Here is a 24,336-nt window from a genome sequence, read left to right as displayed (position 1 = left end):
CCTGTATAAAGCGTGCAAAAGGACATAAAAGTTGGCTCATGGATACAATACACCCCCCCCCCCCCCCGCCCACGGCACTCACGCTAGTGTCGCGGCGGCTCTTGGCGTAAGTGCTGATACAACTTGGTGGGGCCTTGCGGGCACAGCGCTCATGAACGGTGAACTTGCAGACTGCAGGAACGAGAATGAGAAGGAAGGGTGGATTTGTTGATGTGCCGGAAAAGAGGGACCGAACAAACTCTTCTGTAGCCTGGGCCACAGTTGTCTGTGGCCCTCCCTCCTAGACTCCACCCCCTCCCAACCAACAGTTGACCCTATAAACTCTTTTCCTCCCCTCCCCAGTTCTGCTTGCGCCAGCTCCTTTTCTTTGGTCAATACATATTTTTAGCAGTCGGAACTTCTTGAAGGAGGAGGCGAGACCTCAAGGGTTTATGACTCACAATTTCTGTGCAATAAATGCATCTTTGAGCCTCCATCCTTTATTGCCAGTGAATTTAACAGGCATTCTATCTCTTCTATGGCACACCTAACTAATATTGAAATACCTAAACAGCAGAGGGTTTTCTACTCTGGTGTACTGGAAGGCCGTTACAGGAAGATTCCTTGTTGGGAGAGAAAATGTCTCTGTGGATCTGGGCACACAGAAAAAATGGAACGTCTGCTTCGCCACTGTCACTATTATAAAAATATAAATGGTTGTTTTATTTCACCTCTGCTGTATGAATTCCCAGGCCACACTGAACAATTTTATATTTCCCATGCTGCTCACAGATACCAATCCTATCATAACATATAATGCGGCCAAGTTCTGTGCAGCAGCATTTGAATGACGCTGCAGGATGATCCGTACAATAAAGTAGGCTTAATGTTTTGATTTGATAGTCATAGCCTTCCAACTACTAATTGTATTGTTTATGTCTATCCCTCTTTTATAGTTTTAAAGTTTTTATTCTTTAATATTCATGCTTTTGTTCTGTTCTTTATATTCCCATACCTTTTCTGCCTCTAACTTCCATTTATTTATTTATTTATTTATTTATTTATTTATTTATTTATTTATTTATTTATTTATTTATTTATTTATTTTATTAGATTTTTATACACTTCCCATCGAGGTGACTCTAGGCTGATACAACTTTTATTTAAAATAGTATGAAATTAATAACATTTAAAAGCAGCGAATCCAAGTTTAGATACTCAGTTAAATTAGAGGTAAAATCCAAGATGTAAGATGATCCAGCATTTCAACAGTATAAAATCCCTCCCTCCCGATGAGAGGGAGGCATGGCCAATCACAGTGATGGAGTCGTGGCCCGGGTGTTAAGGGCCACAGGCGGAGACACTATTAGCCGGCTGGGTCCTCCAAAGGCCAGTGAACAGCTCCATCTTACAGGCCCAGCGGAACTCCATAAGGTCCCAGAGGTGGGACAACTGGAGGGAGAGCGTTCCACCAGAGCGGGAGGCCAGGGCTGTAAAAGTCCTGGCCAGCGTGGGAAACCAACCCGCATCCTTGCGAGGGCCAAGGGACCACCAATAAGTAGCCTCTCCGCCCGATGTGGGAGAGGCCGCCCCAGAGGCATATGGGGTGATCACGGTCACCGAGAATCTGATAGTCCCAGGCCGTGAATGGCCTTAAAGGTCAACACCAACACCTTGAAGATGATCCGGAACTCTGCAAACCCAATGCAGCTGCCGCTGGCACTGAGGCTGGATGTGTTGTTCGAAGGAGTGCTGCCTGTAAGCTTGAGACGTGCTGCTACATGGTGAACCAGTTTCGCGCCCGGATCAGGCCTTAAAGGCCAGCGTAGAGCGGGGATTACAATAGTCAAGTCTGGAAAATGACCATTGCATGGATCACTGAGGGGCTAGGTCCGGCTCTGGAGAGGAAGGAGAGCTTCAGCTTGCCGGGCCTGGCAGGAGGTGGAAAGAAGGCAGCCCAGGTTGCTGGAAGCCACCTGGGTCTCCATTGTGAACAAATCCAGGTGGACCCCCAGACTTCTGCCGGGCCGGAGGGAGTCGGTGTCAATGTGATTCCCTCACCGGCTGGAAAGTCCCTCCCCTCACGTCAAGCCAGAGGATCTCATGCTTGGGGTTCAGTTTGGCACCTGCTCTGCCGCAACCAACCAGCAACCGCCTCCAAACAATGCTGGAGAGCCTACAGGCGGCGGCTGCTCTACTCCATCAACAGAATGAGCTGTGTGTCATCAAGCGTACTGATGGCAAATCAGCCCAAAACTCCGTACCAGCTGAGCAAGAGGTGCAGCATATAGATGTTAAATAACAGCGGCGGGACAATAATGCCCCCTGAGGTGCCGCATTGAAGCGGAGTACTTCCGGGAGGCCTGGTCCCGCACCTCGCTTGCTGAGTCCGGCCCACGGGCCGAGGTTATCCACTGAAGGACAAGTGCCCCGCACTCCGGGAGGCTGTGGCAGGCGGTGCCAGGCAAAAGGTCGTCGTCGACCACATCAAACGCTGCGGTGAGATCTAACAACACCAACGCCAGCGCCGATCCGCTCCTGGTCAAGCTGGATCTGGAGTGTGTCTGTAACTGGCCGGCGAGAACAGTCTCCGATCCCATGCCTGCCCCAGCACGGAAGCGGTTGGACTGGAAGGGGTCGAAAGCAGAATGCGTCATCCAGAAAGGCAAAGAGCTGCTCCAACACCACTCTCTCAATTACCTTCCCAGAAGCGAAAGATTCCGAGGCGAGGCGTGGGTGGCCAGATCTCCTGGATCTAGCGGTGGTCTTTTTTAAAGAGTGGGTGGACCACTGCCTCCCCTTCAACCCATCCGGGAAGGTTCCTTGCTCAAAGAGAACCATTGATGATACTCAACAGATGGGAGATTGCGTAGCTCAGCCCGGCGGGTTTTCACAAGCCAAGGCGGGCCCGCGAGATCCAGAGGACAGGTAGTAGGTCTAACAGCAGCTAAAGGCTCTGTATCGACGGCGGCTTCAGAGAGCAGGGAGAAGAACTGGGTCAAACCAAAGAACTTCAGAAGGCTGGCAAGGGAGTCTCCAGTTGGCTAATTGTAGCTAGCGTGGATGGAAGGTCATGGGCGGAGCGGCCAGCGAGTCTTATCCGCGAAAAAGCTCATAAATGCCTCACAGCTAATATCCAATTGGGGGGTTTGAAGATCTCTCCGATAGGGAGGTCAGTGTCCGAATTATCACGGAATAATTGGGCCGAGGCTGAGAGCTGGCGGGCGAGGGAGGAGGAGAAAGTCCTCCATTCGCCTCCTTTATAAAGCCATCTCGCAGGCTTTCATAAAGCGTCCACATATAGGATGTTCAGCACAACTTCGTCGCTGAATTTCCTCCACACTTTCGCTCTAGGCGTCTAAGCCCCCGCTTCATCGCGAGCTGCCCAGCTCCTCTGGCATATACCATGGAGCGTGCGAGAAGCTGAGGGCAGCGTAGAGAACGCCGGGGAACAACAACTTTATCGCGATGGCATCGGAGAGTCGGGAGTTCAGTCCTCCACCTGCTCTATGCCGAGTGTGCGGCGGGTTGAGGTCCCGCAGAGCATTTCCAGGAAACCAAGTGGATCCATAGAGTCTCCAGCGGTAGACATAAATCAGCCCGTCGCCTGAAGGCGAGATTTGGTCGCGGCAAGTCCATCCGAATCTTCAGGGCAAAATGGTCGGACCATGGCACTCTATCAGTAGAGGATCACGACCAGGTCTATCGACCCGAAGACCAAATCAATGTATAATAGGTTGGGGGCCGGAATTTATCAAGGAGAGGCCTAGCGTACATGGATGACACTAGGTCAGCGGCTGCTATACAGGAGGCGTCGGCATGGGGCCGTTGAAATCCCCCAAGACGGCAGAAGTCTGGGGAACCATAGCGCCCAGTCCGCCACCACCTCCAGCGGCAGCAAATCAGTCGCGCTAGGCGACCGGTACACTAAGAGAACAGCCAATCTCTCCGAGGCCAACCACTCCGGAGCCGACACACTCTATACGGTGATCTCCGGAACGGAGGCTACCCTGAAGGGAATAGAATCCGCGGATGAGCAATGCAACACCGCTGAAGCCCTGGAGTTATTGATACGGTGAAGGCGAAACCCGAGCGACTTCGCCGAAGCAGCGGTCTCACCGCCAGCACTGAGGTTTCGGTGATACATGCAAGGTCCACTTGCTGGGCTCCGAGAAAATCCCGGAGCACCATAGTGCTTGGTAATGTGGACCTGGCATTGGTACTTACCAAAGGCCGAAGCAGAGTATCCCTGAACTAAGCCTACGCTGGTTTCACCGAGTAGGCCGGAGGTCCAGGAAGGCAAAGCGAGGCATAATTGCATCTGTCTTCTATCATATGGCCACCACTTCCGCCAGTATCCGATCCCATCAACACACGGGATCCCTGGCCCCGGAATTTGTGCCCTTATGGCTCCACCAGGCTCCCCTCACTCCTAAAAAACCTGGCTAATATTCCCAGAGTGAGTTAACTGGGCCAGTATTAATCAATCCGGCCTTATGCCAGATTAGCTACAATACTGGCTCCAGTACCACATTAATAACTACCACCCCAATAAATACTTACTAATGACTGCCATAGCAATAAATATTAATACGGTTCAAAGCTATCCACAAAATACATCTATATGCAATGGCAGCTAATAACTATGAATAATTATGCCCTCTAACAAATATCTAAAGAGCCTTAAGTTTACCAACAGCAACCGGGTTTTAGAAAAAAAATAAATAAATAAATATAGATATAAAATTGAAGGTTTTAGGTAAGAAAAACAGGAGAGAGCCTCCATTCGGGAAGAGCTCAGAGAGCATTCACAACTATGACTGTTTCCAGAACAGTAAAATCAATATAACATAAAATCTAACTCATTAAAAGATTCAGCAGCAATTAAAACAATAATAAATGCAAGATTAAACAACAAGGTTGTGTAAAGAAACACACACACACAGGCACCGCGGTCCACAAGGAAGGCCAAAGGAGAGGGAGGAGGCAGGGCCCAGGATGGAATCCAGGGGGGCCCTACCAGGGATGGAAAAGGCGAAAGCTTGGATTCAGGGTTTCAGTGGGGGCAATAGAACCACGGCCAGCCCCTCCAAAAGCCCGGTGGAATAGCTCCGTCTTATAGGCCCTGCGGAATTCACCAAGGTCCCGCAGGGCCCGGACAGCTGGAGGTAGAGCATTCCACCAGGCAGGGGCCAGAGCCGTAAAAGCCCTGGCCCGGGTCGAGGACAGCCGCATCGTCGCAGGGCCAGGGATCACCAGCAGTTTTACCAGTAGGTTTGGCTTTTATTCCTTTTAGATATGTATTCACTGTTTTACTATGTTTTAGCCTGCAAAATACGTTTTATCCTTTTCTTTATTTACCTTATGTTGGCCTGTAACCATAATAAATATTGCCTGACTGACTGAGTCTGTTTTGCTGTAAATCCCATACCTTTTATTGTTGAATAGGTAATGTGCTTCCCTGTACACACAAATCATAATACTTTTTACCAGGAAATATTAAGTTCTTTTCCTAGATTGCTGAACGGAATGTGAACGGATAAATGTCAAGGCCACCGCTGGATACGGTCTGTGATATTATTAGCTACAAGAGACACCAATCACAACACAAATTCCCTTTCGGTGGCAGCACCACTTACAAGCCTAGGTTCAGAAAGGCTTCCAGATTCCTTAAAAAGTAGCGTAACAAAAAATCAGGAGATTCTTTGGCGCCTTGGTTTGTTTTTCAACTGGCAAGGTTCTGTGAGAAACATTTTGTAAACAGGGCAAAAACATTTAAAAAGATCCTGAGACTGGAGTAGAATTAGAAGTAGTTTCCTGACTAAATATACCCGTGTGTGCATTTTTCAAAGAAGAAATTACAGGCATCTCTGATCTTGAGAAATCACAAGAAGTTGCTGACTTAGTCAGTTTCCCAAGAACGGAAACTTACAAACTATATTTCCCCTTCCCCCCACATATATTGTGGCAATGCTGGCAAAGCAAAAGGAGCTAACTGGTTGTTGTGGGTTTTCCGGGCTGTGTGGCCCGGAAAACAAGATCTGGTAGATCTTGTTCCTAACGTTTCACCTGCATCTGTGGCCGGCATCTTCTCTCTGTGATACACCTCTGAAGATGCCGGCCACAGATGCAGGCGAAACTTTAGGAACAAGATCTACCAGACCACGGCTGCCCAGCCCAGAAAACCCATAATAACCAGTTGAATCCGTCCGTGAAAGCCTTCGACAATACAAAAGGAGTGAAGCTTTTGATTTATGCTACTAGTTCTTGAAAGAGCAAACTGAAAAAAAAAGTCCAGTTAACTCACAACCAACTTCCAAGATTTGACCATGTGCGGAATTCTGGATTTGGGCCAGCAGTAAAACCAAGGCATGCTACCCGTCTCACGATTCATGTCAATGTTCCTTTACACCAGTGGTTCTCAACCTTCCGAATGCCACAACCCTTTAATACAGCTCCTCATGTTGTGGTGACCCCCAACCCTAACATTTATCCATTTTACAGATGGAGAACACTGATGCAGAGAGTCTTAGGCGACCCCTGTGAAAGGGTCGTTCGACCGCCCAAAGGGGTCGTGACCCACAGGTTGAGAACCGCTGCTTTACACTGTCTGGCCATCAGCATCATGACTGCATTTCATTCTCGGGACAAGCTGTTGCAATGGGCCAAGCACTCCAGCAATGTCCGAAGCGAAATATCATGACATGGCTCCTTCCCATGCCTCCCATTCCCTGCATCCTAGGAAGCATGATGCATGGGAATTGGCTGCATTGCTAGCTTTTTTCATGTCACCTAAGACCAGGGGCATACTGCCCAGGGGGGCATATGGGGTCAAATGTCCCCGGGCTGCAGCCATTTAGTCACATGGGGGGGAGAGAAAAATCACCCCTACACCCCTCCTTCTTCTATGGCTCCCAATCTTGATCCTCCTTGATCTCAGATTGCAAATGCCTTAGCAGACCAGGTGCTCAGGAGCAGCAGCAGCAGCAGCAGCAGCAGGCCGTTGCTTTCACATCCTGCACGTGAGCTCCCAAAGGCACCTGGTGGGCCACTGCGAGTAGCAGAGTGCTGGACTAGATGGACTCTGGTCTGATCCAGCAGGCTCTTTCTTATGTTTTTATGTTCTTATGTTCCCCCCGGGTGAGATGACTTGGTGCAAAAAAAGTTGTTTGGTTGTGGGCGGGGGGAGGGGAGGGCAGAAAACTCAGATTTTGCACCGGCTACATTTTCCCTAGATTCACTTCTGCCTGAGACTGTCAAGGTGCCATGCATCTTCTGCGTCCTTAAAACAGTGGTGGCGAACCTACTGCCAGCAGCGATGCCAGAGGGGTTAGCACTCAGGAAACCCTCTCTGTGGAGCTGCACTTATACAGAGATTCACCATCATGTGGGAGGGGAGCAGAAAATCCCCACACACATCAAGGCTTGTCTGGGCCGCTGGGCACAACGTGCGCGCAGCACAGCGAGCAGGGAGGACTCGTCTGGTGGGCCTGGTGCCTGTGTTCTGGGTGGCTGCTGCCCGAAGTGGGGGCAGAGGCAGAGGAGGCGGAGATGCTAGAGAGGTGCAGAGCAGAGCCAACCATTTTTTTCTAAGCTAAAACCTCAGTATTCAGGTTAAATTGCTGTGTTGGCACTTTGTGATTAATAAGTGGGTTTTGGGTTGAAGTTTGGACACTCAGTCTCGAAAAGGTTCGCTATCACTGTCCTAAAGAGATGTCAGAAGGGACTACTGTGAGCAAGGACGTAGGTAAGGGGGGGGGGGTTTCCCGGGTTCAAAAAAGCCCCATTACATGTCTGAAGTTCTGCCCCCCTTTTGTGGGTTTTTTTGTATTTTTAATGTTTCTTCAGTTTTTGGCCTGTAGGAGGCACAGCTATTAGGCAATTGTTTAGTGTAATTGTTAAGATAGCAGCACCAAAATTTCAGGGATTTTGGGGAGACTCTCCTGATGATACCACCCAGGTTTGGTGAGGTTTGGTTCAGGGGGTCCACAGTTATGGACTCCCAAAGGGGCTGCCCCCATCCCCCATTGTTTCCAATGGTAGCTAATAGAAGATAGGAGCTACACATTTGAGGGTCCATAACTTTGGCCCCCATGAACCAAATTTCACCAAACCTGGGAGATATCATCAGGATTGTCTCCTAAAGATACCCTGAAAGTTTGGCGCTGCTAGCTTAACAATTGCACCCTGACAGCAGGCACCCCTCAAATTTCCCCAGATTCTCCCTTTAAATCCACCCCCTTCGGCATGGAATTAAAGGAGAATCTGAGGTCCCCAGTTAAATGGGGGGAAACTGAGGACCCCAGATTCTCCCTTTAAGGTGGATTTAAAAGGAGAATCTGGGCTCCCTAGTTTAAACACCATTGAAAGTGATGCTGTTCGGGGGTGGATTCCAGCATCACAGCGGCCGCCCATGGGGGGCAACTCAGATTTTGCAGTGGGCTCCATTTTCCCTAGCTATGCCTCTGCCTGGAGGGGAGGGCAGAAGGGACTGCCAGCTGGGAGCCCAGCCGGTGGGGGGGGAGGGGAGTCTGTCGTCCCCGGCCTTGAAGAGCTGCTTTTATAAGCACTGAGGCTGGGGGGGGTTGGTCTTGAGAAGGCGTGGTCATGCCCCCAGGAGCATGGGGCGTGGCCCCACCCCTGAACCCACCCCGTAAAAAATTTATAGCAATGTCACTGCTTGCGAGTGAAACTGACACGATATTGGCTGCCCTCAAGCTATCTTAAAACCACCTTGCTAAGAATCATAAGTAGTACATCTTCACGTCCTTGTTAATAAAACATTACAAGAGATACAGAGCTGCTGTCAGGCTGTACCTCCTTCTCCGCTATTTCTGGTAACATCTAGGATATCACAACATGTGATCTGATGTCACCTTGTTGCGTTACACTAGATGATACCGGGAGGATGGGAGAGAAAGAAGGAGAGGCAGCCCTGAGCTTCTGATGACCTGTAGTGCCCTGAAGTATTCTGAAGACTCCTCCTTTTAACATATATATTTCAAAGGCCAATTACGGGTCGATTCCCCACTTCAAAAATGAAAGTAGCTACAAACAGGTTTGGGAAGATTCGGGACCTTTTGAACATGGGTTCATGGTCCCCACTGCAGCTTCCGCCCCCTTGTTCCCAGAAATGCAGCAGCCATGCAGGAGTTCCCACTGTCGGAGGATCAAATGCGCGATCCGCTCAGGGGCTATCCTGATTGGCTGCTGCATTGTGCTAGGGCAGGAATTTTTTTTTACTTTCAAACTGACGGATCCACATCAGCGCGAGCCTGCGCAGAACGACTCTATGCAGAGACGAAGAAACGGGTGATTGAAACAAACCCCTGTTTCCGCGCACCTCCGTGTACTTGGATCCACGTGGATACGACACGTAGCACTGCTTTGTATTGCCTTCTACTCAGTCAATCAGTCAAAACCGCCGTCATGTTGCTTCATATCCATGCGGATCTCCGGTCTGCGAAATTTTTTAAAAGGGCTGCACGCGCATCACGCACAGCCCACTGCATCCTGATTGGATGGGAGGCTCCACATCACTCGCAAGGGCGGGCAGTTTGAATCTGGATTCACCCCCCCTCCCCGCAACTTCCCCACTGCTCCAGATTGCCCACGCATTTTTCGAACAGGTCTACTTTCTTCCAGGTTCTAAAATAGCACGTGCTGGTGGGGGGGGGGGGGGCAGAAACGGGATGAATGCGCGTTCGGCGGTGAAGTGGGGAGTTCTGCAGGAAACCTGGATATTTGGAGTGACGAGCACGCATCTAATCGTGAGTGGGGAATCGACCACGGATGGGGCTCAAGGAACAGTGTCAGGGCCAGATTCCTTGCCCGGATGTGTTTGCTCCTGCCGCACACCAGGAACAGAAGTACTTTGGGGCAAGATTTCTTGTCCCGCCGTACTTTCTCTTGCCCCAAAGGTGCTTCTCACTTACCCCGCAGAAAGCAAGAGCACTTCTAGCGTGACTTTTCATGCTAGCAGCAGGGCAAGAGCTGGCTGTGGGTAATTGGCCAAATTGAACTTTCCCAAGTCCCTTCTAGGACACAGTGGTGGAAATTGTAATTCGCTCTACGCGGGCCTTCCCTTGCGGTTGATCCGGAAACTGAAGCTGGTCCAAAACGCAGCGGCTCGTCTTCTCACGGGGGTCTCAGTCAGAGATCACATCACCCCCGTGTTGTGCCGCCTGCATTGGCTCCCAGTGGAATTCCGGATCGTCTTCAAGGTGCTGGTTCTGACCTTTAAGGCCCTTTACGGCCTGGGGCCCTCATACCTACGGGACCGTCTCACCCCTTACGTCCCAAGTCGTGCCCTCCGCTCTGCGGAGGTGAATTTACTGGTGGTCCCCGGCCCCTCCATGATGCGGCTGGCCTCCACACGGGCCACGGCGTTTACTGCCCTGGCTCCTGCCTGGTGGAACGCCCTTCCTCCAGCAGTTAGGGCCCTGCGGGACCTTGGAGAGTTCCGCAGGGCCTGCAAAACGTGCTGTTCCACCGGGCTTTTGAGGGAGCCGGCCGCTGAGCCCACCCCTTGTGTTGTCCTGCACACTGGCTATCTATTGGACCATCTGCCAATCCCCTCCCTTCCCAGGGTTTGATCACTGGGGTTGGGTGCCAGACGTCTTCTATTATTAATCAAATTATTTATTGAAGGCTACTACTGCTGTGATAGTTTTATAGTTTTAAGGTTTTGTATTTTAACTGGGGTTATTCGATTTGTTTTATTGTATTGTTGTTTGTTGTGCACTGCCCTGAGCCCTTTGGGGGTAGGGCGGTTTACCAAATCGAATGAATGAATGAATGAATGAATAAATAAATAAATAAATAAATAAATAAATAAATAAATAAATAAATAAATAAATAAAAAAAATATGCTAGAGAACCCCTTGCTGGCAGAAAGATAGAACAAATGCAGCCGTCCTCTTCCTATCTGTCTCCCAAGGACGCAGTGACTCACTCACAGGTGCAGCGCAGTCCCTGCTTGCGCAAGCCCAACAGAAGTGTCTCACACACGTTGCAGTAAACTGGGCGGTTAAAGTGCTTCAGGCGCCATAAGTGCTGTCCATCATCTTTCATGGTCTGAAGGCAACAGAGAAAGGCAGCAGTTGTGAGGACGGCAGGTTCGGTTTGTTTATCTTGCTGAGACATCAGGTCTCAAGAAGGGAAAAGAAGCTCAAAACCGGTCAGAATTTTACACAGAAGTTGCAGTATTTCAAGGGGAGGGATGACATTGTAAGTGTGTAAGTAAGAAACCTGACAACCATTGTGGTGTGGTGGTTAAAAGCAGCGGGTTCTCATCTGGAGAACTGGGTTTGATTTCCCACTCCTTCACATGAACCTGTTGGATGGCTTTTGGGCCAGTCACAGTTCTCTCTGAACTCTCTCAGTCCACATGGAGGCAGGCAATGGCAAACCACCTCTGTACATTTCTTTCCTTGAAAACCCTAGAGCAGGGGTCTGCAACCTGTGGCTCTCCAGACGTTCATGGACTACAATTCCCATCAGCCAATGGGCCATGCTGGCAGGGGCTGATGGGAATTGTAGTCCACGAACATCTGGAGAGCCACAGGTTGCAGACCCCTGCCCTAGAGGGTTGCTGTAAGTAAGCTGTGACTTGACGGCCTTTATATGTGAACAAACATAAGAACCCACACCTTTGGGGCCCCAGAATGTCCTGTTCCGTGAATAAAAGTGCAACATTAAGCTTCTCAAAAGAGAGGAATTTGCACACACAACTACCCAAACAGCCACATCACTGCTACGGGTAAGAACCAGGGGCGGAGCGAGGGGGAACTGCACCCGGGGCATGCATGCACCCCACGCCCCCACCACGCCATGCACCCACACCGGCGCATGCCCAGTGCATCACGCGCGCCCCACCCCTTTGGCGCTATGCCACTGGTAAGAACAGCACTGCGGGAGCGGCATGAGTTTGGCATGCTATTGGGACAATGCAATGGGATAAATGTTGCTGTTCGCTATAGCTCTAAGTGAAATGGGATTTTGGCTTAGTGGGGAAGAACATGCTTCACATGCACAAAGCTTCAAGTTCAACTCCGGGCATCACCCGTGAAAAGGATCTAAGGCAGCAGGCACTTCATCTGAGAGATTCCTGATCAGTTGTTTCCAACTATTTTTTATTTTAAAAGACAATTAGAAACTCAGAGGGACCCTGACTCAGATCAGGGTCATTGCAACAGAGAAGAAGGGGTTTGCCCCTTTTAACCCTACATGGGTGCATCAGCTAATCTGCTTAGTTATTAGCTATTCGCTTGCCCCCCACCCCCACCCCACGTCCAGGATTGGTAACATTCTGAGGATTGGTTGGTTTTGATTTACAAAACCACACAGGGTGGGAAGGGTTAAGTTCTTTTCTCTTCATGCCACATCCTCTGTCCTGGGGATTCCCAAAGTGGGTGGTACTGCCCCCTTGGGGGCAGTGGAAATATCAAGGGGGGGAGGCAGTGAGGAATTTTGGGGAGGTGGGGGGTGGTAGAGAATTTTGGGGCGGTAGCAGGGCAGCACAGGGATTCCTGGGCCATCTGTCAGGAAAAAGGCCTGTCCTCCCATCCTGGTGACTGGTGAATTGTAAAGGAAACGCAGCAGCACTCTCCTTGCTGTGTAGCCCTGGAGTGGGGAGCCAAAGTGAAGGGCCCCATTGCTACTGCTTTGCAAAAGCAAGATTTCTTTCTGCAATGGCACTCTTCCCACTGTGTTGCCCTGGGGGAGAGGAAGTCAAGGAAAAGAGTCTGTTGCTGCTGCTTTGGAAGGCCATATATTTTTTAAGAAACACAAAAGCAGCAGCACTGTCCTCCCTGTGTAGCCCTGAGGAAGAAGAATTAGAAAAAGAAGAAGAGTTAGATTTATATCCCCCCTTTCTCTCCTGTAAGGAGACTCAAAGGGGCTTACAAACTTCTTTCCCTTCCCCCCTCACAACGAACACCCTGTGAGGTAGGTGGGGCTGAGAGAGCTCTGAAGAACTGTGACTAGCCCAAGGTCACCCAGCTGGCGTGTGTGGGCGTACACAGGCTAATCTGAATTCCCCAGATACTCCTCCACAGCTCGGGCGGCAGAGCGGGGAATTCAGCCCGGTTCCTTCAGATTAGAGGAGGAGGAGCCAAGACAAAGAGCCCCGTCACGGCTGCTTGTCAAAGCAAGATTGGGTTTTTTTGCAATAAGCGCTCTCCTTGCTGGGCAGTCCTGCCTGGGGAAGACCCAAGGCAAAGAGCTCCATCGCTACTGCTTTGCAAGGTCTGAGACCAGGGAAGATTGTACCCCTCACACCCACAATATTATGGAGTGGCTCAGGCACCATCTGATCCCTGCCCCTTGCCCCTCTTACACTTACAGCTTCCAGCCCCAGCAGCACCAGAAGGGGGACAGTGGTAGCACCGCCACGGAGCCACTCGGATAGAGACACGGTGCCACTGCCGTCATAGTCAATCTCTCGCATCATCTCCTGCAGGATCTAAACGGAAGGCAGACGGGAGAAGAGAGAAGCATTATCTGCGATGGCTGCATTCTGTTCCGCTCCAGTTAACACGCCGCCCATGTCTTCTCCCTCTGCAGCTTAAGCAGGCAGTCTCCTGGAGGACCAGGCATTCTCTCCCTAAATGTGTGCCAAAGTTTCTGCAGTTATTTGCAGAGTATATCAGCTGCCACCTCTTCTTTCCAATCGGTTTAGTGTCCTCCCACCTTCTACGGTGGAATAAGACCACTAGACTTTATGTGACAGCACAGAAAATACAAAGGAATGAGGAATGGGGTTTGCATAGCTCCATGGTGGTGAACCTTTGGCACTCCAGATGTTATGGACTACAATTCCCATCAGCCCCTGCCAGCATGGCCAATTGGCCATGGTGGCAGGGGCTGATGGGAATTGTAGTCCATAACATCTGGAGTGCCAAAGGTTCGCCACCACTGGCATAGCTACTCTGTCCCAGAAAACTTAGAGCAGTGGTTCTCAACCTGTGGGGCACGACCCCTTTGGGGGTCGAACGACCCTTTCACAGGGGTCACCTAAGACTCTCTGCATTTTAATTTATTTTTATACTTTGGGCTTCTATACCACCCCGTCCCCGAAGGGCTCTGGGCGGTGTACAGCATATAATAAATACAATCATAAAACCATCATAAATTGACTAAAACTTATAAAAGCAGCGAAGACTAACTAAACATTAACGCTTAGGATAAAAGCATGGATATAAACGTAGGTGGCATCAGTGTTCTCCATCTGTAAAATGGATAAATGTTAGGGTTGGGGGTTACCACAACATGAGGAACTGTATTAAAGGGTCGCGGCATTAGGAAGGTTGAGAACCAGTGACTTAGAGCAATGAGAGACTTCCCTCTTGAAGATACTCCCATTCAGCAAGGAAAGGTTTCACGCATCACTGCTTGCCTTAACTCCTTCCTTCCCAGCTCCTTCTCTGTTGATCAGTCCTCCTCTTTGAGGCCACACAGCTTTGGTGCCTCCCCTTCTTGATGCCAGTGTGACATGCCGGAGTTGGACAACAGCTCACCCCCACCCCCGCTTTGGAAGTTCCCCTTAATCCCCACAGATAATCTCAGAGGCATACACATTCCTGACCCTGCAGTTCCTGGTGGTCTGCTACGTTTCTGCCGAACAAGAGATGGACATGTGTGCTCAGTACTTGCCGGTTTAAGCTCAGTGACATCCCATTCCAGATACTCGGCCACGCGCATCATCTGCGTGATAATGCGATCCACCTCCTGCCAAAGAACAGAGTTTTGTGCTAGCATTAAAGGAGAGCCTGACACGCCCCCCCTCACCAAAAGGCAGAAGTACAGAATTGAAAGAGAGCACAAGGACCATCCAGTTCAAACCCCTGCCATGGAGGAATAAACAATCAAAGCAATCCTGGCGGGTGGCCCTCCAGCCTCTATTGAAAAACCTCCAAAGAAGGTTTTTCCGAAGCAGCGTATTCCACTGTTGAACAGCCTTTACCATCAGGAAGTTCTTCCTAATGTTTAGGTGGAATCTCTTTTCCTGTATTTTGAATCCATGACTTTTTATCCCTAGTTTCTGGAGCAGCAGAAAACAAGCTTGCTCCATCTTCAACATGACATCCCTTCAAATATTTAAACATGTCACTCCTTAACTTTCTCTCCTCCAGATTAAACATACCTAGCTCCCTAAACTGCTCCTTATAAGACGTGGAAACTAGACCTTTTACCATTTTGGTTTCCCTCCTTTGGACTTGTTCCAGTTTGTGTGTGTGTGTGTGTGTGTGTGTGTGTGTATTATTATTATTATTATTATTATTATTATTATTATTATTATTATTATTATTATTATTATTATTATTGTAGATTTCACAGCTGCCAGATCTTTAGCTGGTTGTTGGCCTTCATTACAATTTGAGCCTCACCCAGAGGCCAAGGAAGTTGTAATGTATCAGTGTAGTATTCGTGCGGATCCCAGCAGGGCTGCCTTCTGAATTTGACAGATGTTAATTTTGTCAATTCGAAGATGTTTCAAGTGCTGCCCTAGTGTTTACTGGGATGAAGCCAAGCGTGCCGATTACCACTGGGACAACCTCAACTGGTTTGTGCCATAGATGCTGGAAATTTCGATTTACCAAATTGCAGTATCTAGTGACCTTCTCGTGTTCTTTTTCAATGACCCTGCTGTCACGGGGGACTGCTATGTCGCCGATGGTCCACTTTCTTGTCCTCGATCAAGTGATGTCTGGTGTGTGTGTTTCCAACACTTTGTCCGTTTGGATTCGAAAGTCCCACAGGATCTTGACCTTCTCATTTTCCATTACTTTCTCTGGACAATGTTCCCACCAGTTCTTAGCTGTTCTTATGTTGCAATCCTTGCATAAATTCCAGTGGATCATCTTGGCCACTGAGTTGTGTCTCTGTTTGTACTCAGTCTGGGCAATCTTTTTGCAGCAGCTGAGGACATGAGCTACAGTTTCATCAGCTTCTTTGGACAATCTGCATTTTGCATCATCTGAGGATTTTTTGATTTTGGCCTTGATCGAATTTGTTCTAATGGGTGTCTAAAATCAGGGATCCAGTGTCCTTTTTCAGAGTTCCAGTTGTTAACCACAGCCAGGTCTTTTCGTTGTCCACCTTGTCTTTGATTTTCTCCAGAAATTGGCCGTGCAGTACTTTGTTGTGCCAGCTTTCAGTCCTCATTTTAATCACAGCTTTCAGTCCTCGTTTTAATCACATTTTTTTCTGTATTCTTGTTTGGTTTTCAGGGTCTGCAGCAAATGTCTGTTCTTCACTTCAATCAATGCCTGTTCTTGACTTTCCTTCACATAATCGGCCCAGTGCATGCTTCTCACCTCTTCCAATGTTTGCTGTACTTGCAGTAAGCCCCTACCTCCAGATCTCCGGGGAAGGAATAATCTATCAGTATCACTGCGTAGGTGTTAGACATCGTGCATCGTCATAAGCTTCCGAGGGTTTCTATCCAATGCTTCCAAGTTGATGATTCCCGCGGTGTACCTGATGGCCAGTTATGGCCCAGGTGTTGATAGCCTTGATGGTATTCCCGCCGTTTAATTTAGATTTCAAAATTTTCCTGACCCTCTGGGTGTACTCTCTGCTGACAACAGTCTTCACTTGCCCGTGCTTGATGTTATCCAGCTGCAAAATGCCCAGAACTGGACATAATATTCCAAATGAGGTCTGGCCAATGCCGAATAGAGTGGTACTGTTAAATCCCTCTATACTCCTGTTGATGCAGCCCAGAATCACACTGGAATGAATAGAAGGCAATGCCATGTGGCTATGCAGAAAAAGACCTGCTCCCCTTTCCAGTTTGAAAAAAGAGGCAAGAGAAAACCTCTATTATTAGGAAACAGTCCACAAAGACAGCTGGTAGAAGGATCTATCCTGTGTGTCAAGTGTCCTTTTCAAATTAATACATTAATGAAAGAGAAGAAGTAGGAAGGGCTGGAATCCTAGCTAGGCTGAGACTGCTCTAGGCCCGTGGTGGCGAACCTTTGGCACTCCAGATGTTATGGACTACAATTCCCATCAGCCCCTGCCAGCACGTTCAATTGGCCATGCTGGCAGGGGCTGATGGGAATTAACAATCCGCTCTTTGTGGAGTGCCAAAGGACTAAACCAGAGGTCGGGGAACCCTTGGCTCCTGAGCCGCATAAGGCTCTTTGCCACTTGTAGTGCGGCTCAGTGGCTGCCCCTTTCTGCAGGGGAGGGGAGAGAAAGAGGCGCCCGGCTCAGGCCAGGTCGCCGCTGCGCGCTCCCCATTTCTACGGGGAGCTTGTGGGATCCCCCCCCCCCTGCAGGGGAGGGGAGAGAAAGAAAGAGGCGTCCAGCTCAGGCCGGGTCGTATAGGTTGGAGGGGAGAGAAAAGTGGTGCTGGCTCATGGATTCTTCAAACAGCTTACACTATAGCTTCTATTTTGTACAAAGTGTAAAGGTAAAAAAACAAAATAAGCACTGTTATCTTCATTTTAAATGTCAAAAAGTATTTGCGGCTCCATGTGTTTTCTTTCCCGTGGAAAATGGGTCCAAATGGCTCTTTGAATGTCAAAGGTTCCCGACCCCTGTTCTAGGCTATGAACCAGAAATCAGGGAAGGATAATAAGAAAGGGGACTTCTGAGAGAATGGTGGTAAGGGTGGGGATCCTTAGGAACATAAAACAGAGGTCAAGATGGCCACTCAGGATCACAGCAAATGTGATAGTGACCTCACGGCCACCCTAAGGCCACCACTATTTTAAAGTCATTCAAAAATACTGTGAGGGCGAGCTGAGGCACTCTTTCCTCCCCAGTGCCTTTTCAAGTACCAAAAATGCTGCACCCCCATCCATGGCTGTTTCAACATTCAAAACGGTGCACGGTGGAGAGGCAGAAGACAAGAGCCCCATACTGTGGCCTTGCCACATTTTAAAATGACTTTAGAATGGTGGCGGCGTCATCACATCTAGTTTGGCTTCCGGGCAGTGCAGCTGAGGGCATCCTCAACAGCTGAAGAGGGGGAGACAGATCTGACCTGCAAGGCATGCTGGGATGCTCTCTTGTACAATCTCACTGAAACAAGGCTTCAGAAGGAGCACGTTCACATTAGTTTGTGTGTGTGTGCAGGTGTGCACATATGCACACGGAGAGGGGGAGAGGATATCATTTTCTACTTCTCCAGCCTTCACATTAAAAAGACTAGTTCCAAAGCTTTGTCAGATGGAGGGGTGGGGAGGTAGGATGAGCAAGAGCAATTCTGACCATGGGTGGGATCAGTGGTGGGATTCAAATAATTTAACAACTGGTTCCGATGGTGGGATTCAAATAATTTAACTGGTTGTTTACAAGCACCATTTTAACAACTGGTTCTGCCGAAGTGGTGCGAACCTGCTGAGTATAAATTTAATAAAGTTAAATTTTTTAAAAAAACAATTCTCTTGTCTGAACAGCGGAGAGGAGAAATAAATAGACGAGCCACACTTCCCAAGAGTTAACCTGTGGTTTCTGAATGCCTCGAGCTACTCACCGAACTGTCAAGCAGGCCGTTGCTGTCTTTGTCGTAGAGCTTGAAGGTGACTTCAAGAGAAGAAAGAGGGGTAAAGAAAGGAAAGAGAGAAATGAGGAATTCTGGACTAGAGATCATCGGGGCCTCTTCTGTTCAGACTCCCTAACAGGGGTGGCCAACCTATGGCACTCCAGATGTTCATGGACTGCAATTCCCATCAGCCCCTGCCAGCATGGTGGCCATGCTGGCAGGGGCTGATGCGAATTGCAGTCCATGAACATCTGGAGTGCCATAGGTTGGCCACCCCTGGCCTAGCACAAAGCTTCCATTCTTTCAGGCCCCAATCGTCCAGCTATGTTCTTTGGAGAAGCAAAACTTTATGGCAGGCTTCACCACAGTTTGGGGACAGAATCATTTCTCTCCCACAAAGCTCCCTAAAGTTCTCTTTTAGGAATAGGGCAGCTCAGACTGAGAGATAATCTCATGCAGGGAGAGAGTTATATGATTGTCCCAGGAATGCTGTAGAGGACTGTTATGCTGGCAGGGGGGGGGGGGGTTTACCCCAAGGGATGCCAGAAAGGCTTTTAATTATGTAACAAAATGGAACTGGTCAGTGTTGTCATGACAGGGATGTTCTAATTCCAGCTAGATGAGGATGAAACGATGGCGGTACTGAGGAACTGATATATCAAGGGATAAACAAGCCCAAAACAGAGGCGTAGCTCCAAGGGGACAGGGGGTGCGCTGCACACCGGGCATGTGCCCCTGCGGGGGCGTGGCAGGGGCATTCTGGAGTGGGATGGGGTGGAGGACGCACCGGCGCACTGGGCACTTTCCCCCCTTGCTACGCCTCTGGCCCAAACCACTATACAATGGCTATAAGTAAAGACATAGCATGTCTGTGCTAACTCATTTATATTTAATATGAGCAAAAAGCAGCCATATAAACATCTGTAGTGCAAATCAGAAAGGTCCCGGTGTTATACATACATATTATAAGTCCATAAATTGGATAGCTAGCAGGACCTCAAGAAACGACAGCAAAGTGCAGTTTCCAAGTCAGGTTCATAAAAACATAGTAACAGGCTCCATGAAGCTGGCAAGGACCTGGAACTTTATGAATGTATGAAAGGGTTACTACCCTTTTGTGAACCTGACCGGGAAAATGCACTTTGCTGTTGTTTCTTGAGGTCCTGCTTGTTATCCAAGTTATGGACTTATAATATGTCTGTACAGTGGAACCTCGGTTTTCGTTGGTAATCCGTCCAAAAAGAATCGATGAAAACCGAAACCGATGGAAACCGAGGCAAACTTTTCCATAGGAATCAATGTAAATCCAATTAATCCATTCTAGGCACTCCAAAAAACATGCATTTTTGGTGAATAAACATAGCGTTTAATGCTGAAAACAGTAACAAACAATAACACTAGGACCAGCTTCAGAGCCAGTGGACCAATGTCGCACCAGGAAGCTGTCCCAAGAGGTCTGTTTCTGATGCCTCTTTAAGATTTGTCTGAAATGGGGCAAGACATTGTCATTAAACAAGTTGCAGACGCGGCCCGCAACAGCTTTGTCCGGGTGATTTTTCTCCACAAACCCCTGCACCTTACTGCAAATCGATGAAAACTGAGGCAAATCGATGAAAACTGAGAAATTTTTCACTGAAAAAGTCAATGAAAACTGAAACCGATGAAAACCGAAGGCAATGAAAACCGAGGTTCCACTGTATAACACCTGGACCTTTACGACACTATAAGTAGACTCATAGAACTGGAAGAGACCACAAGGGCCATCAAGTCGAACCCCCTGCCATGCAGGAATACACAAAGATGCTTATATGGATTTTTTTGGTTACTATGACATCAATATGTTTCTTTAAAATTCATTTTTATTGATCTTAACAAATAAAATCTAAACAATAATGAAACATACTGCAATACAGACATACAAAGAATAACCAAATACACAAAATAACAAAAACTGATTGGATAAAGTATAAACATTTCACAAAGTTCCGTCGAGGATGACTTCCCTCTGCATCATCCATAAAGTATTACTTCTTTCTCTAAGTTGAGGCGGCGCTCTCATATTTGCAGTAATTATAAATTCTATGTCTAATATATCTTTCTTATACTATGACAAGTGAAAATAAGGAAAGAGGAGTGGCTAAATGAAACAGGGATATATATTCCAACACCATTCTTCTATTCTAATTCCAGAACATTCTATTCTATTTTCTACTAATGACACTCTAATTATTTTCCTTTACCATTACTATACAGTTTAGTATTAATTCTTCATATAATCAGGAAAAGGAGTCCATATCTTCTCAATTTTTTCTTCTTTTTTTCTTTAATTAGGTGGGTCAATTTGTCGACTTCATATAAAGCCCTTGGGGATTGGGCGGTCTATCAAATTTAATTAACAACAACAACAACAACCACATCCTCTCCAACCATTCCAACTTTGATGGATATGTTTCTATGGATGCTTTTTGTGAATATTAAATATACACAAGTTAGCACACACATTTATATCTATACTTACATTGTATAGTGGTTTAGACTTGTTTGTCTCTTGATATATTGCTTCTCTGCTACACTGTACCTCTGTTTTGGTTTTTCAGTTGTCCTATGGAACTGCCAGAGACAGATTTCTCCCTGTCAATGTTTGAACCCCGCTCCCTCAAAAAAAAGGTCAGGATTTGAACTAGTCTCATATTCCCTTTCCCTCTTGATTCTTCTGCAGTACTTACATTCAAGTTTGTCCTCTGGCCTCCCACCTTCCAGCAGCGAGAAGTAACAGGAGACGTCATTGACGCAAACAAAACCACAGGCTGAAAAGCAGAGTGAGGGTTGAGGCAAGAGCAATCAGACAATTGAGGGGGTTTTCTTTCTCTCTCTCCCACACACCCCATGCTATTAACTCCACATTCCAAATAAACTTCCAGATTATTTCACTAAGAAGAAGAAGAAGAAGAAGAAGAAGAAGAAGAAGAAGAGTTGGATTTATATCCCCCTTTCTCTCCTATAGGAGACTCAAAGAGGCTTACAAACTCCTTTCCCCTCCCTCCTCCCAACAAACACCCTGTGAGGTAGGTGAGGCTGAGAGAACTCAGAAGAACTGTGACTAGCCCAAGGTCACCCAGCTGGCATGTGTTGGAGTGTACAGGCTAATCTGAATTCCCCAGATAAGCCTCCACAGCTCAGGTGGCAGAGCGAGGAATCAAACTCAGTTCCTCCAGATTAGAGTACACTTGCTCATAACCACTACACCACTGCTGCTCCTCTTAAGCCTCCACAGCTCAGCGGCAGAGCGAGAAATCAAACTCGGTTCCTCCAGATTACAGTACACCTGCTCTTAACCACTACTCCACTAACTGCTTCAGATACGGTGTAGCCTGTGATCCAAAATGTTCAGTATTGCATTCTAGCCCAGTTTACAAGCATTGAGATTTGGTGTTTTTTTTAATTTCATGGAGAGCAGGAGGAGTCCCTGCATTCCTCTGAAAGATCAACCATGCCAGTCTCCTTACCAGACTCCGCCGTTGGTTCTGCTGCATCCTGCCCTGCAGTGGTCTGGAAAGACATGAAGAGGTGGTGGCACAGTTCATCGGAGATCTCCTCTGCCTCCAAGTAGGTTTTTAGGAAGAGCTTGAAACCCTCAAAGTCTATTGACTGGCAACGGCATCATTGAAAAGGGAGTAAACAGAGAAAGGGAGATGAAGGAAGAAAAAAGGTAAATGTAACTAGAACTACTAGTGCAGCACATTGCAAGACCGAGGTGGCAGACCATTGCCTTGATGAACAACCCATAATTCGTTCTGGTGGGTTTTCCGGGCTGTGTGGCCGTGGTCTGGTAGATCTTGTTCCTAACATTTCGCCTGCATCTGTGGCTGGCATCTTCAGAGGCGTATCACAGAGAGAAGTCTATAGTGTGTAGCAGACAGAATATACTCTGGTGATAGCACCTCTTGAAAGAATGCCAGCAGCAGGATAGGCGCAATGTCTTAGGGAAACAAGATCTAGTCAGGACTACGGCCTACAGCCAGGTAAATCCACCACAACCAGTTGAATCCGGCCGGGAAAGCCTTCGACAATACAACCCACAGTTATTTCTGTGCCTGACGGACAGAGCAGAGAGAAGATCCCTCTTTCCAATCTGGTGAGGATAAACTGGGTGTAACAAGAGTGGTGACAGGAAGGGGAGGAGTCAATGGTCGATTCCACACGGGACAAATACCACAGATGCAGGATGCTATTAAACCTGTCGGGGGGGGGGGGATTTCGCATAGGTCCCGCCCCCAAAATGAGCCTTCCTCGTTTTATTTCCCTCAACCCGGACTTTTTGAAAATTGCTGAACCAGCGATCCTTTTGAAAAATCCTGGGTTGAAGCCACTGCCAAACTAATGGCCCGGAAAGCACTTTATTTCCCTCCCTTCCACTGCGCTGTCTATGGCCAGGGAGAGTTCGCCTGCCGTTGCCCGACCGTTGCAGGGAGGCCCCTTTTTCTTTTTCCCCCTTTTTTGCCGGTTGTGTCTGCTTAGCTACGCGGGCGCAGCCAATCGTATTGTGGGATGATTGGCACGGCTGTGGGGGTTCATTTCTGCATTCCTGCCTAGCTATGCATGTGTTGCCGGAAATATTTTTGAAGAAGAAGAAGAAGAAGAAGAAGAAGAAGAAGAAGAAGAAGAAGAAGAAGAAGAAGAAGAAGAAGAAGAAGAAGAAGAAGAAGAAGAAGAAGAAGAGTTTGGATTTATATCCCCCCTTTCTCTCCTGTAGGAGACTCAAAAGGAGGCTTACATAATCTCCTTGTTCCCTTCCCTCACAACAAACACCCTGTGAGGTGGGTGGGGCTGAGGAGGAAGCTCAGGAGAAGCTGTGACTAGCCCAAGGTCACCCAGCTGGCGTGTGTGGGAGTGCACAGGCTAATCTGAATTCCCCAGATAAGCCTCCACAGCTCAGGCGGCAGAGCTGGGAATCAAACCCGGTTCTTCCAGATTAGATACACGAGCTCTTAACCTCCTACGCCACTGCTGCTTTCAAAAGAGAGAAGTCTCTCTGTGCGAAGGCGCAAAAGCAACCCAAAATGTTTCTGTGTGTGCTCCAATCGCTGCCTGCCCGGGACACATGTGAACAGGAAAACGGGTTCCTTTGTCTGTACTGCAACCCATGATACATTTGCTGCTCGGAATCGGCCAGTGTGCGGATTGAACAGGAAACTGAGAGCAGGAAACTGAGATCAGGCAGCAGGGAGCCCTTGGGGCAGGTGAGGCAAGAGAAGAAGACGACTTTGGATTTATACCCCACCTTTCTGTCCCGTCAGGATTCTCAAGGCAGTTCACAAACTCCTTCCCCTCCTCTCCTCTCAACAAGCACCTTGTGAGATAGGTGGGGCTGAGAGAGTTCTGAGAGAACTGTGACAAGCCCAAGGTCACCCAGCAGGAATGTAGGAGGGGGGAAAAACAAATCTGCTCCACCAGATAAGATTCCACCAGCCTTCTACGGTGGGAGGGAGTGGGGAACTTCAAAACCCAGTTCTTCCAGATTAGGAGTCCCCTGCCTCCCAAATCCACTGCACCCTCCCACACTGGCTCTCAAAGTCACTGGACAGCTTTGGGTTGACATAGAAAGGGAAGCGAAAGGGAAGGCCTGACAGACCAAGCAGCAGGCAAGAGAAGTGGGAGAAGTATGCTGCATATTTGTCAGGGAACGGCTGGGATGGGAAGTGATGCACAGAGCTTGAGACAGAAGGCACCTTTGCAAGATCACCTAAAGTGCCTACATGTGTGAGGCAAATTCCTTTCCTGGAACAAGAGAGTCGCCACTCTCCCACCCAGCGAGACAACTGGTTTGAGCGTGGGCTGGTGGGCTGGTGGGCTGGGGG

The 24,336-nt window shown here is 48.4% G+C and overlaps 1 protein-coding gene across 4 annotated transcripts in view; it reads right to left on the bottom strand.

Annotated features, from left to right (window-relative positions):
- DGKA (diacylglycerol kinase alpha) overlaps positions 1 to 24,336 on the bottom strand; it is a 112,518-nt gene that overhangs the window by 22,786 nt on the left and 65,396 nt on the right. For all 4 annotated transcript variants that reach the window (XM_048489932.1, XM_048489931.1, XM_048489934.1 and 1 more), the window contains 7 exons: positions 21,985 to 22,126; positions 21,205 to 21,285; positions 18,470 to 18,519; positions 14,635 to 14,709; positions 13,325 to 13,444; positions 10,938 to 11,055; positions 83 to 171 (listed from right to left, as the gene is read on the bottom strand). In XM_048489932.1, the coding sequence (XP_048345889.1) occupies positions 83 to 171; positions 10,938 to 11,055; positions 13,325 to 13,444; positions 14,635 to 14,709; positions 18,470 to 18,519; positions 21,205 to 21,285; positions 21,985 to 22,126 (675 nt within the window). The remainder of the gene's footprint in view (positions 1 to 82; positions 172 to 10,937; positions 11,056 to 13,324; positions 13,445 to 14,634; positions 14,710 to 18,469; positions 18,520 to 21,204; positions 21,286 to 21,984; positions 22,127 to 24,336) is intronic.

Source organism: Sphaerodactylus townsendi, linkage group LG03 (assembly GCF_021028975.2).
Source record: "Sphaerodactylus townsendi isolate TG3544 linkage group LG03, MPM_Stown_v2.3, whole genome shotgun sequence".
Taxonomy (NCBI): domain Eukaryota; kingdom Metazoa; phylum Chordata; class Lepidosauria; order Squamata; family Sphaerodactylidae; genus Sphaerodactylus; species Sphaerodactylus townsendi.
The sequence above is the reverse complement of the archived record's forward strand: the minus strand, read 5'-3'. Positions and strand labels throughout refer to the sequence as shown.